Genomic DNA, 13,099 nt, shown 5'->3' with positions numbered 1-13,099 from the left:
ATGTCTCTCCTAATTACAGACTTGTAATAGAGGATGAAAGCCGCTATAATTTAAATGCTTGGATTTCCTCTTCTAAAAAGAAAAATGCTCCTCAGTCACCCTCCAGAGCAAAGGAAGACAAACCAACTACAACTCCCAGTAAGACAATAAAATAATAGTTTTCTTCTAATGCTGCAGCTAAATAAAAAAATGTTATGGGGCAAGCTCTTTAACCCCTTACAGACTTAGACTATTTTAGCCTTAAAGGGTTTGTCTGGTTTTCTTATATTAGCGACCTATCCTCAGGATAAGGGCTTATTCACACGACCGTGTGCTGCCCATGCCAGTGCTGTGGACCGCAAATTGAATGGGTCCGCGATCCGTCTTGCTCTATCTTTTTGTGGTGCAGAGACACTCCGTAGTGCATCCGTTTGGTTCCGTTCTGTACCGCATTTCCGGATCTGCATCTGCTCAAACAATTAATTAATTTTGAATCGGCTGGCTTAAGGGGGTGTATGTTATATAGAATGTAGTTACAACACTTTTCATATTTTTATGTCTTTCTAGAAAAAGCAATTGAAGCTCACAGTAGTGCGAAAAAGAAATCTGAGAATATAAAGGAATCACTGACTAGCAACGTCACCGCTAAAAGGTTTGTATCATTTTGGAAGCTTGTCATTCATGTAAAATCTGATTTTAGCAGCATATTTTTAAAAAAGTAACACCTTTATAAAAGAACTGAAATTAGACACCTTTTTAAAGGTGTGGGGATCACAGACTTTTTTTCTGCAATTAGTTTTTTTTTTATTGTGCCAATAATTCTGGAAGCAACTTTGCAATATGTTTTTGCTTTCATTTTGTTCCAGCAGACCCTATGTGAACATATGTATCTCCATTTTTTTTCATCATGTGTACTCCTCTTTGGTGTCCCCTACTACTTGGTAACTTAATCTGTATGTAGGGAACAGAAGAAGCCTGATGGGAATATGACTTGAGGATTGACATGTATTCCTTCATAGCTATAGAATCAGAACAGTAACCTTTTTAAAACCTTGAAGGACCTGCCTATTTTGATGTAGTACAGCTCACAGCAATCTCTGGAATTCCCATAGAAATGAATAGAGCGGCCTCTCACTTCATTTCCGGGGGTCTGCATGGGGATTGGGGTCCCTGTTCTCGTGAATGGTGGAGGTCCCAGTGATAGGATGCCACCAATTTCATAATTATCCCCTATCATGTGGATAGTGGGTAACTTCAAACATCCGGGAATACCTCTAAGTATTATCTGACGACCCCCTAGCCTGCATTGTATTGAAAAAAATTCATACTTTTCCCACTCACCATTCAGGGACTGCCCACTCATTCCTACTTCTCTATCTTCTGGTCCCTGGCTTGTATTGTTCAGGCCGTTATGGACATAGTGTTGTGCCCTGCTCCAGACAATGTTTGTATTCAGCAGTCATGTGCCTAAACCAAAAGATGAAGGAATGGGAGCTGGCGTGCGGGGCCAGAGCACTGGGGAGTTAGTATGGATCTTTGCGTATAAAGTGCAAGTTAGGGTTCTTTAGTTAATAGTCAATTATTCATGGAATACCCCTTTAAAGGAACCAGAATTTTCTCGCCCATTTTCCTTGGGGGACACAGGAGACCTTGGGTATAGCTCAGCTCCCTAGGAGGCGTGACACTAAGTGAAAACTGTTAAGCCCCTCCTCCAGCAGCTATACCCTCAGCCTGGAGAGAGAGACTGCCAGTCTTTGCTTAGTGTCCAAGGAGGCAAGACACTCCCTGCTTTTATTTTATTTTTTCTTATTCTCTTCTGGGACAACAGAGACTCACTAGACCTCTCTGTTTCTCACGGGGTCGAGCTGCGCCAGTGGCGTTCATCCGTGCTGCTGCCTCCCCCACCGAAGGCAAGGTGGACCAGGGCAGCCTAGCTCCCCTGCATCACGCCAGCGTAAGGGTCGCCCTCACGCCAAGTCCCTCTTCCAGCGTCCTGCCACTACGGTGCCAGTAGCTGAAGGGGCGACCCTGCTGGAACGGACCGAGGGTGAAGACGGCTGATGGTGAGAGAGTGGCTTCTCCATGGACATGGCGCTGGCTAAAGTACATGCCCCCTTCCCTGAGCGGAATCTTGCACCCCGCCACCGAGTACAGTGTCGACCGGGTGCATGTCCCCTTTCTATAGGCGGAATTCCGCACTCTCACCAGTTACGGTACTGGCCTTGTGCATGACCCCCCCCCTCTCTTCCTAGGCGGACTACTGCACTCTCCCTGCCTCCGGGCTGGCCATGTGCATGACCCCCTTCCATAGGCGGAATACTGCACTCTCACTGGAGGTGCTGGCCACGTGCACAACCTCCTTCCATAGGCGGAATTATGCACTCTCACTGGATTCGCTGCCGGCCATGTGTATGCCTCCTTTCCTTAGGAGGCATAATGTGCTCTCACTGCCTGTGGTTGTTCTCTCGCCGGTACGTTGCTGGCCATGTGCATGACCCCCTTCCATCGGCGGGGTGCTTGCACTCTCACTGGACTTGCACTCTCACTGGACTTGCACTCCCACTGGACGCGGTGCTGGCCATGTGCATGACCGCCCCTCATTCCATAGGCGGAATTTTGCACACTCACGGGACTCAAGGCTGACCTTGTACATGTTGTGCTGGCCTCGTGCATGTCCCCCTTCATTGGCGGAGTAGTTGCACTCACGGGATACGGTGTTAGGTGGATTATTACACTATCACTTAATGCGATGGTATCCATGTTCATGTACCCCTCCCCTAGGCGGACTTCCTGCGTTCCTACTGGATTCAGTGCGGCCATGTGCATGACCCCCTTCTGGGCGGAATATGATATGCCCTACTTCTCTGAAGTCGGTACTGGTCTTGGGCATCACCCCCTTCTTAGATGGGCCTTTACACTCTTGCCGAATGCAGTGTCTGCCAGGTGCATATCCCCCTTTTCTAGGCGGACTGCTTGCGTTCCATCGCATACTGTACTAGTCTTGTGCAGGACTCCCTTCCAGGCAGCATATTGCACTTCTGTAAATACTGTGGGGCTCTGTCGATGGCCCCCTTCCCAGAGTGAATATTTACAGTGGGTGAACATTCATGCGCGCTCTGTGCATTGTATGGGCCGTATATGCCTTCTCCTCCCGTAGGTGGGTTGGCATTCTCGCTGCTTACGGGGCTGGCTGTATGTATGTCCCCCTTCCTCCCGCAACATACGTGTTTCCCTTGGGATACGATGCTAGCCGCACGCCGTACACTCTTCTCCGGAGAGATCATTCTGCTTCCACCTGGTCCGGACGCAGTCTACTTGCTCTCTGCCTGCACCGAGCTAGGCGGTGCTCATTCTCCGGTTTGGACAGTATTTTGCGGTTCTGCTTGTGGCAGTATCGACCATGCTCGTTGGCCATTCCACCCTTGGAGTGTTCATGGCTGCTGGATGCGTACCCATTGCGTCCTCCTGCTGCTTTGCTACCCTGCGCAAGCGGTCTCCTGGACGAGAGGGCAGTCTGCAGCGCCCTTCGAATTCTACGTTGCCTCTGGCGGGACTACGGTTCCCACTCCCTCCTCTTCGGATGTGGTGTGGTATGAGTCCTTCCTATGGGCGCCCTCTGCACTTTAGTGCCGCTCTGCTGCCAGGTTCGGGTCGCTCTCCTTTGGAAGGTCACTCAACTTTTCTTGGTTGCTTCGGTTATGGCAGGTCCAGGGGACCTCCACCTTGGGTTCTTCAGGGTGTTCGCTTTCTGCGAGGCAGTGAGTCGGGCGACAATGGGGGAGAAAACGAGATCTGTGGCCCGAATGGATCCCTTGCGTGGCGATCAGGAGAGCTGTTCATTCCTTGTGGTAGCCTTGGTCCTTCTGAAAATTCAGAGGCTGACACAGCAATAATTCCTGTGGAGTCCTGTCTGTGCCATGCATTGCTATGCTTGCGAGAAAATAATTTTACAGGTGTCCTGTTTTTTGTTGCTTCATTCCTAGAACCATAACCTTAGTTTAACTGTTGATGAAGCCATATGAGGAATAACTCTGTCAAGCAACATATTAGACAATGCAGACAAATGCCAATGGCATGCTTGGGTTTAATTGCTATCTGCCCCAACCAGCCGGCTGCAATGGCAGACAATGGTACCTCGCTATTGTGTCTTAGTTGGTAATGGACTGACACAGCCTCTTGTTGAATGGGTCTGAGCTGCTCCTGCCTAGAAAAAGCAACTTATCACGGTAGTTGGACCCCCACCGATCACATACTGATGACCTATCTAGCAGATAGGTTATCAGTAAAAATATCTCAGAAAACCCCTTTAAAAGTAATTTAATAGGTTGTCTTTGGACTCATGCTTCCAATGAACTATTACTTTCTGGGTCATCAAAGGGTTGACATTTTGCAATGTTTCTTCTATATTGGATCTTCTATATTGTGTTCAGGTATTTTAACTATACAAATGTCTGTCTTAAACACAGATCAAATGAGGAATTTGTGATAGAGGATGTAAACAGGCATAATTTCAATGCTTGGAATTCTCCATTTAAAAAGCAAAAGTCTTCGCCACCTGCTGGACCAAAGGAAGATTCTCCAACTCCAACACCAAGTAAGACAATAAAATAATACTTCTGTAAGGCTACTATCACACTTGCGGCAGGACGGATCCGACAGGCTGTTCACCCTGTCGGATCCGTCCTTCCGCTATTTCGCCGTGCCGCCGGACCGCCGCTCCGTCCCCATTGACTAGCATGGTAGTGCACAGCAAGAGCCACCGGACTAAAAAGTCGGACATGCAGGTCTTTTAGTCCGGCGGCCTTTCGCCGTGCTGCGCCGGAGCTCCGCCCCCGTCCCCATTATAGTTAATGGGGACAGAGCGGTGGCACGGCGAAATAGCGGAAGGACGGATCCGACATGGTGAACAGCCTGTTGGATCCGTCCTGCCGCAAGTGTAAAAGTACCCTTAAATAGATTAATAATATCACTCTTGTGATTTATAGCTAACTAGGTTCTGTTGTGGTATGTTTCTGCACATGCAATACTTGCGCTTAAAAATCGTGCCTAAGAATAATCGTTTGCCAATGGCAGATTGTGCTGTCTAATCAGTATCTGCTGCCGGCAAACAATGAGTCAGTATGGGGGCGAGCGATGACATTAGAGATCGCCCCTCCCTATACTGTTGAGAAGATAGCTGCCTGTCATAGCAGCGCTCTCCTTTTACTAACGAGCAAGCGATTGCTGGGAATGAAGCGTTCCTTCCTGGCAGACAATCTCCTGCAAAATATTTGAATGTAATACGGTCCTAAGTCACAATTATAGACAAACACAATCTTAACTAATATCACACAAACATATGTACAATTCATGTGTTTATGTACACTGGATCTCATTTATCAAGACCAGCGTTTTCAAAGCTAGTCTTGTTGTTCACCTGCTCTGTTGGAGGATTTGCTTAAAAAAATGAAAATAAAATGTCAGTCATCTTCAAGTGACAGCTCCCATCCTCTCAAAGGGCTACGTTGATACAACAAATTCCCTGTGGGAAATTCCATGACATTTTGCAGTAGTTAAGGCTAAAGTACTTAAATTCCCTTTTGTCAACCTCTCTCCCCCCCCCCCCCCCCTCCCCACACAGGCTAAAGTGGGTAGTGAGAAACAATCATTTGCGTGCGGCAGTGACCTACGATCACCTGACAAATGAGCTTTTGCTTACTCCTTTGGTGATTGGTGGCACTATTTGTATGAATCAGTTAATGGGATTGGGAACAAGTGTTTATATTTTTTATAGGGTATGTTTATTATATAGCATGTGGTCACAACAGTTAATTACAATATGATTTCTTTATTATATTTTTCAAGAAAAAATTGAAACTCCCAGTAGCTTGCAGAAAATATTTGAAACTGTTAAGGCATCGTTGACCAGTAGCGTCGCAGTTGAAAGGTTTGTATTTTGTACGATTTCAAAAGTTCATGTATTGCTCATTGTTAGGCCTCATGCACACGGCCGTTGTTAGGCCTCATGCACAGTGGGTCCGCAATATGTGGGCTCTGGCCGTGTACTCCCTGCATCACGGATGCAGACCCATTCACTTGAATGGGTCCGCAAACCGGAGCTGCGGTGCAGAATGGAGGCACGGAAGCACTACGGAGTGACTCCGCACCACAAAAAAAAGAAAAAAAGTTGAATGGGTCTCGATTCGTCCCGGCCGCTGTGCGGACGTTCCCAGTGCATTGGGGACCTCAAATAGCTTCCCCCAATGCACGGAACGGCCGCACAATGGCCGTGTGCATGAGGCCTTAGGCTGTACAAGATAATGATTATGCAGCGCCCTGCTTTAGAAAAGTGCTGCGAATGTTGTATTGTATATCTCATTGTCAGTCAAAGGGTTACAAAACAATTTAACAAGGGGATGATGGTAAAGTGCACCAGCAGCATGTCTGCTCCATTCATCTATATGGGACTGCTGTAAATAAGAGTACAAATACATGGCCCCATAGAGTTGAGTAGAGTGGCAGTGTTGCTCCACCTCCCAAAAAACCTGAATAAAAAGTAATCAAAAAGGAATACACACTCCAAAATGGTATAAAAAGAAACCCTACAGATCATACCAGTCAGAAAATGGTGATACGAAGCAAACTATATATATATATATATATATATATATATATATATATATAATATATAATATATATATTTTTTTATTTATTAAAACAAGAAAAACTATCCAAATGGGATATTGCTGTAATTGTAGAAATATAGAGAATGAAGGGAAAAGTTAAGTTTTACTGCTTAGGGATGCTGTAAAACTTACCCATAAGATTGGCGGAATTGTGCTTTTCCCTGACATCTGACAGGGTTTCCCCACTTCTCAAGGGACAGAAAACAACACGGAAGCCATAGATAAAAAGCCTCCCCTTATCTACTTCAGTTTGTTTCCTGTCCCATGAGGGATGTGTGGAAGCCTCCTGCCAGGATTCTTTATTACCCAGCCTTACCAATTTCCCCATCATGCTGAAGGGCTGGGTGAAGAACAGGGACTTTGGGAGGAGTGTCCGTTCTCTTTCTCATTTCTTGGTATAAGTCCTTTTACTTAGAGGTCGCCCTCTTTTTTTTTAAATTGACGACCTATCCTCAGGATAGATGATCAATATCAGATTGGTGGGGGTCCGACACCCGGCACCCCTGCTGATCAGCTGGTTGAAAAGGCCCTGTGCCATGCGTGCGCTGCCTTGCCATCAATGTTTACCTGCTCGTCGTCAACATCGCATCAGTGAGCAGGTCTAATTACACCTAAGCTGTCCCATTCACTTCTATAGGACGGCTGCTTCCTATTTTAGGGTATAGAAGTGATCAGAACATCTTAGGTGTAGCTGCGATGTCGACGACGAGCTGGTAAACATTGAAGGGAAGGCAGCATTGGCATGAGCACAACCTTCTCCTTAAACAGCTGATCAGCAGTGGTGTCGGACCCCTGCTTATCTGATATTGATGGCAGAGGGTCCATATAGACGTCCTTAGTGTTTTGCAGTCCGCAAATTGCGCTGACGACGCACATCGCAGACACTTAATAGATTATTCCTATTCTTGTCCGCAGCTGCAGACAAGAATAGGACATGCTCTAATTTTTTTTTTCGGAGCCGTGGAAGTTCAGGGCCACGACTGGAATTGCGGATTCATCTTTTCTGGCACCATTGAAAATGAATGAGTCCGCACCCATTCAACTGACGTCCTTATTCTGAGGACTTTACGTTACAGTAATGTTATATCTGGAATCCGTTATCACTGACCCTTGGGTGACCATGACCCTATTGCCACTTCACCAGTTTTGGTTGGTAGTGACTATTATATCCCACTATTTGTCAGACACATTGTACTGAATCAGGGTTATTCACTTCACCTTTTATTATTTTGGCTGATCAATGTATTTCTCCATTCAGCTTTGAACAAAAGACTGAGTAGCCCTCACGTGACCTTATAAATAATTTGTTAGTAATGATACATACTAAAGTGCTGGTACATGGTCTTGTGGTTTTACATAGAAGAATGATTTTAAATTTTTTAGGGCGGCAATCCCAGAAAAGACAAATGATGTGAATGTAAGGAAGACAAGTTTTTCGGATATTTTCTTTAGGACTGCTAAACTTGGACATATTGGTACAAGGTATGTCTATAAAAAGGCTAAACTGCTTGTTACATTTCCCGAGAAGAATTCATATGTTGACCACATTTCATGGCCAGTTGGAGTAGAATACTATGAGGCCTGTCTTGATCTCTATGGTGCTGTTAGCTATATTGCCCCTTTGTTCTCTTCAGCATTGTAGCTATACCTTATTTAACCTGTTTGGGACACATGACGTTTTGGTACGGCATGATGTCCCGGTACTTAAGGACACATGACGTACCGGTACGTCATGTGTAGATCCGATCACCGGTGGTCGGTGATCGGAACAAGGTGCCTGCTCAAATTATTGAGCAGGCACCCGGGGACAATGCACGGGGGGGTCCCGTGACCCCACCGTGTCGGCGATCGCCGCAAACTGCACGTCAATTCAGACCTGCGGTTTGCGGCTTTTACATGTTGCGGCGGTGCAATCGGGTCCCCGTGGGGCTGTAAGGGGGACTCTATGGCATGGAAGGCAGCGCGATGCCTTCCTGAGGCAATCGGCCCTGCCTTGCCTTCCTGTGACGAGCCTGTGAGATCCAGCCCCTTGGATCTCACAGGCCGGAAGCTGTATGAGATATACACACTATATTACTCATACAGCTAATGTATTCCAATACAGAAGTATTGGAATGCATTGTAAAGGGGATTAGAACCCCAAAAGTTGAAGTCCCAAAGTGGGACAAAAAATGAAGTGGAGAAAAAAAAAAAGTAGAAAAAATTAAGTTTCCCCCCCAAAAAATTAGTTTCAAGTAAAAATAAACAAAAACTTTTCCCCAAATAAAGTAAAAAAAAAAAATTGGTAAAAATTAGGGGCAATTGACATATTGGGTATCGCAATTGACATATCACATGATTTAACCCCTCAGATTAACACCGTAAAAAATTTAAAATTAAAACTGTGCTAAATAAACCATTTTTTTTTGTCACCTTACATCACAAAAAGTACAACAGCAAGCGATCAAAAAGGCGTATGCCCACCAAAATAATACCAATCTAACCGTCACCTCATCCCACTAAAAATTAGCCCCTACCTAAGACAATCGCCCAAAAAATAAAAATAAACTATGGCTCAGAATATGTAGACACTAAAACATTTTTTTTGTTTTAAAAATGCTGTTATTGTGTAAAACTTAAGTAAAAAAAAAAAAGTATACATATTAGGTATCGCCGCATCCGTAATAACCTGTTCTATAAAAATATTACATGACCCTCAGGTGAACACCTTAAAAAATAAAATTAAAAAAAGCAATTTTTTGTCGCCTTACATCACAAAGTCATACGCGCCCCAAAATAGTGCCAATAAAACAGTCATCTCATCCCGCAAAAATCATACCCTACCCAAGATAATTGCCAAAAAACTATGGCTCTCCGACTATGGAGACACTAAAACATGATTTTTTTTTTTTTTCAAAAATGAAATCATTGTGTAAAACTTACATAAATAAAAAAAAATAGTATACATATTAGGTATCGCTGCGTCCGTGACCACCTGGTCTATAAAAATACTACATGATCTAACCTGTCAGATGAATGTTGTAAATAACAAAAAATAAAAACGGTGCCAAAACAGCTATTACTTGTTACCTTGCCTCACAAAAAGTGTAATATAGAGCAACCAAAAATCATTTGTACCCTAAACTAGTACCAACAAAACTGCCACCCTATCCCGTAGTTTCTAAAATGGGGTAACTTTTTTGCAGTTTCTACTCTAGCGGTTCATCAGGGGGGCTTCAAATGGGACATGGTGTCAAAAAACCAGTCCAGCAAAATCTGCCTTCCAAAAACCGTATGGCATTCCTTTCCTTCTGCACCCTGCCGTGTGCCTGTACAGTGGTTTACGACCACATAAAAGGTTTTTCTGTAAACTACAGAATCAGAGCCATAAATATTGAGTTTTGTTTGGCTGTTAACTAGGGCTGAAACGATTCATCGATTTAATTGATGTAACCGAGGCAAAAAAATCCTCGATGCAGTTTTTCTGCATCGAGGATTCGTTTAAATCACATGACCACGGAGCGTGAGTGAAATTAAGCTTCTCACTCACCGCTCCGTGGCCTCCCGTCGGCACCGCACTGCAGGACCTTGCGTTCACACATCGTCAGCGCGCTGGATGACGCTGTGTGTGACGTCAGGTCCCCAGTGCATGCTGGGATGAAGACGCGTCTCCTGCGGACTCCGTGTGTCGGCGCACTCTGCACTGAAAGGTAAGTAGGGTCGGGGGGGTTTGGTGGCACCTGTGATTTGGCAGTCGGAAAATAGTACTGCAGTGCCATAAATATACAGGCATAGATAAGTATTGCACTGACAGAAATATGCGGTAAATTGGTGGCACCTGTGATTTGGCATGGGGAAATGGGGGCACCTGTGATTTTGCATGGGCTGGGGAAAACGGGGGCACCTGTGATTTGGCATGGGGAAATGTGGGCATCTGTGGTTTGGCATGTATAAAGTTATTGGCGGGGGCACCTGTGATTTGGCATGTATAAAAGTATTGGGGGGAGGGGCACCTGTGATTAGGCACTCGGAAGGTTGATCTGGGGGAGTGGGGGACATGGTGGATGGCATGGAGGCATCTAGCGGGGGCACTAGCGGACATGGCATGGAGGGGCTGCTGATCTGATGGCACTGAGGGACATGGTGGATGGCATAGGAGGCACTGGGGAAGGGGGACATCATGGCAATCTGGATGGAGGGGCTGATGGCAGTGCCATCATGGGGGCACTAGGGTACATGACATGGAGGGGCTGCTGATCTGATGGCACTGAGGGACATGGTGGATGGCATAGGAGGCACTGGGGAAGGGGGACATCATGGCAATCTGGATGCAGGGGCTGATGGCAGTGCCATCATGGGGGCACTAGGGGACATGGCATGGAGGGGCTGCTGAACTTATGGCACTGGGAAGGGGGGACATTTTTATAAAGCAATACATTATTTTAAGAAGGTTTTTCTTATTAGATTACTCGATGAATAGAGAAATATAATCGATAGAATACTCGATTACTAAAATATTCGTTTACTGCAGCCCTACTGTTAACCCTTGCTTTGTAACTGGAAAAAATATATAAAAATGGAAAATCTGCCAAAAAAGTGAAATTTTGAAATTGTATCTCTATTTTCCATTAATTCTTGTGGAACACCTAAAGGTTTAACAAAGTTTTGAATACCTTGAGGGGTGTAGTTTATAGAATGGGGTCATTTTTGGGTGGTTTCTATTATGTAAGCCTCACAAAGTGACTTCAGACCTGAACTGGTCCTTAAAAAGTGGGTTTTTGAAAAATTTCAAGATTTGCTTCTAAACTTCTAAGCCTTGTAACATCCCCAAAAAATAAAATATCATTCCCAAAATGATCCTAACATGAAGTAGACATGCGGGGAATGTAAAGTAATAACTTTTTTTTGTAGGTATTACTATGTATTATAGAAGTAGAGAAATTGAAACCTGGAAATTTGCAAATTATTCAAAATTTTTCAAAATTTGGTATTTTATTATAAATAAAAATGATTTTTTTTTTTACTCCATTTTACCAGTGTCATGAAGTACAATATGTGACGAAAAAACTGTCTCGGAATGGCCTGGAAAAGTCAAAGTGTTTTAACGTTATCACCACATAAAGTGACACAAGTCAGATTTGCAAAAAATGGCCTGGTCCTTAAGGTGAAAATGAGCCCGGTCCCTAAGGGGTTAAAAGGGTTATATTGGATTTACATAGTGATTGCCTATTCTCAGGATAAGTCATCAATATGAGATTTGTACGGCTCCCACACATGGAACCCTCCACCCATCAGCTGAATGAAGAGACCTGACGTGCGATACCAAGCACAGCCACTATACAATGTATGACACTGTGTTTGGTGAGCTGTGAGGAGGCCTCTACTTATCATGGCTTCTGGGACCTCCACCAGTCTCCTATTGATGTCCTGTCCTGATCATAGGACATCAATATGGAAATCACAGATAACAACTACTTTAAGTGTCTGAGGTTGTTAGAAATTGTATTCAGAATGCCTCTCAGGATAGGTCAACAATATCATGTTGGTAGACATCTGGCTGACATCACCCCTGCCAATCAGATGTCCTCTGTCTGTGACCTCACTTCTGTCATATATTATATGGCTTTTGTACAGCTCAGTTCCATTCAAGTGAATGGGGCTGAGCTGCAATATGAAGCACAGCCGCTATACAGTGCTTTGCTTGTTGTACAGCGAAGAAGCTGCAGTGCTTCTACAAGCTCTGCAACCTCTTCAAACAGCTGGTCGGCAGGGTTGCCAGTTGTCCGACCCCTACCAATACCAAGCAGATTTTGATCACTTATTCAGAGGTAATTAATATTTTATGCTTGGAAAACCCCATTAACATTGATTACCAGATGTTATTCCATGATCGCCATGTAGTTTTGTAAAATCTTTGCCCCCTATTCTGCATGTTAACTTTCTTTGATATATTTCGCCAGATTATCATCAGTGGTCTATGAAAGTCCGGCTACTTCAACCGCTGTTGGTAATGAAGAAGAGTTTGAAATCGAGGACTTATCAGACACAAATGAGTCACATTTTATTAAGATTCCTGTGAAGGCAAAATCTTTGCAACTGGGTCAGGTTGGTAAACTGGAGAAGTCTGGCCCACAGTTGCAAAAAACTGATATAGATGGCAGTGACTCTGAATCAGAGATGATTACTGCTGCTGTACCAAAAGTTATAGAAAGCCCCAAACAACACGTGGGTTCATCTCAAGAAGTTGAAAGAAGGGAAAGTATTCATCAGGTTTATATTTTGCCGATTGAAAGCCAAGAAGAGCATCTAGAGAACAGCAGTTCAAATTCCATTGAGCAAGTGCAACAACCGCAGCAAATTAGGCCCAGAACAAAGAGCGATTGCAGCGCTGTAAAGATTTTCGGTGATTTAGATGAGACATTCAACATAACAGGTAGAAAAGGTAAGGCATGTTTGTTATTGCCACGTATTCCATT

The 13,099-nt window shown here is 44.5% G+C and overlaps 1 protein-coding gene across 3 annotated transcripts in view; it reads left to right on the top strand.

The window, feature by feature from the left end:
- LOC120989755 overlaps positions 1-13,099 on the top strand; it is a 329,530-nt gene that overhangs the window by 252,060 nt on the left and 64,371 nt on the right. For 2 of the 3 annotated variants that reach the window (XM_040418048.1, XM_040418050.1), the window contains exons 10-15: positions 20-138; positions 547-631; positions 4,446-4,573; positions 5,824-5,905; positions 8,028-8,126; positions 12,581-13,065. In XM_040418048.1, coding sequence (XP_040273982.1) covers positions 20-138; positions 547-631; positions 4,446-4,573; positions 5,824-5,905; positions 8,028-8,126; positions 12,581-13,065 — 998 coding nt within the window. The remainder of the gene's footprint in view (positions 1-19; positions 139-546; positions 632-4,445; positions 4,574-5,823; positions 5,906-8,027; positions 8,127-12,580; positions 13,066-13,099) is intronic. The other variant, XM_040418047.1, reaches the window with a different exon arrangement.

Source organism: Bufo bufo, chromosome 2 (assembly GCF_905171765.1).
Source record: "Bufo bufo chromosome 2, aBufBuf1.1, whole genome shotgun sequence".
Taxonomy (NCBI): Eukaryota; Metazoa; Chordata; class Amphibia; order Anura; family Bufonidae; genus Bufo; species Bufo bufo.
This window is presented reverse-complemented; position numbering and strand designations above follow the sequence as displayed.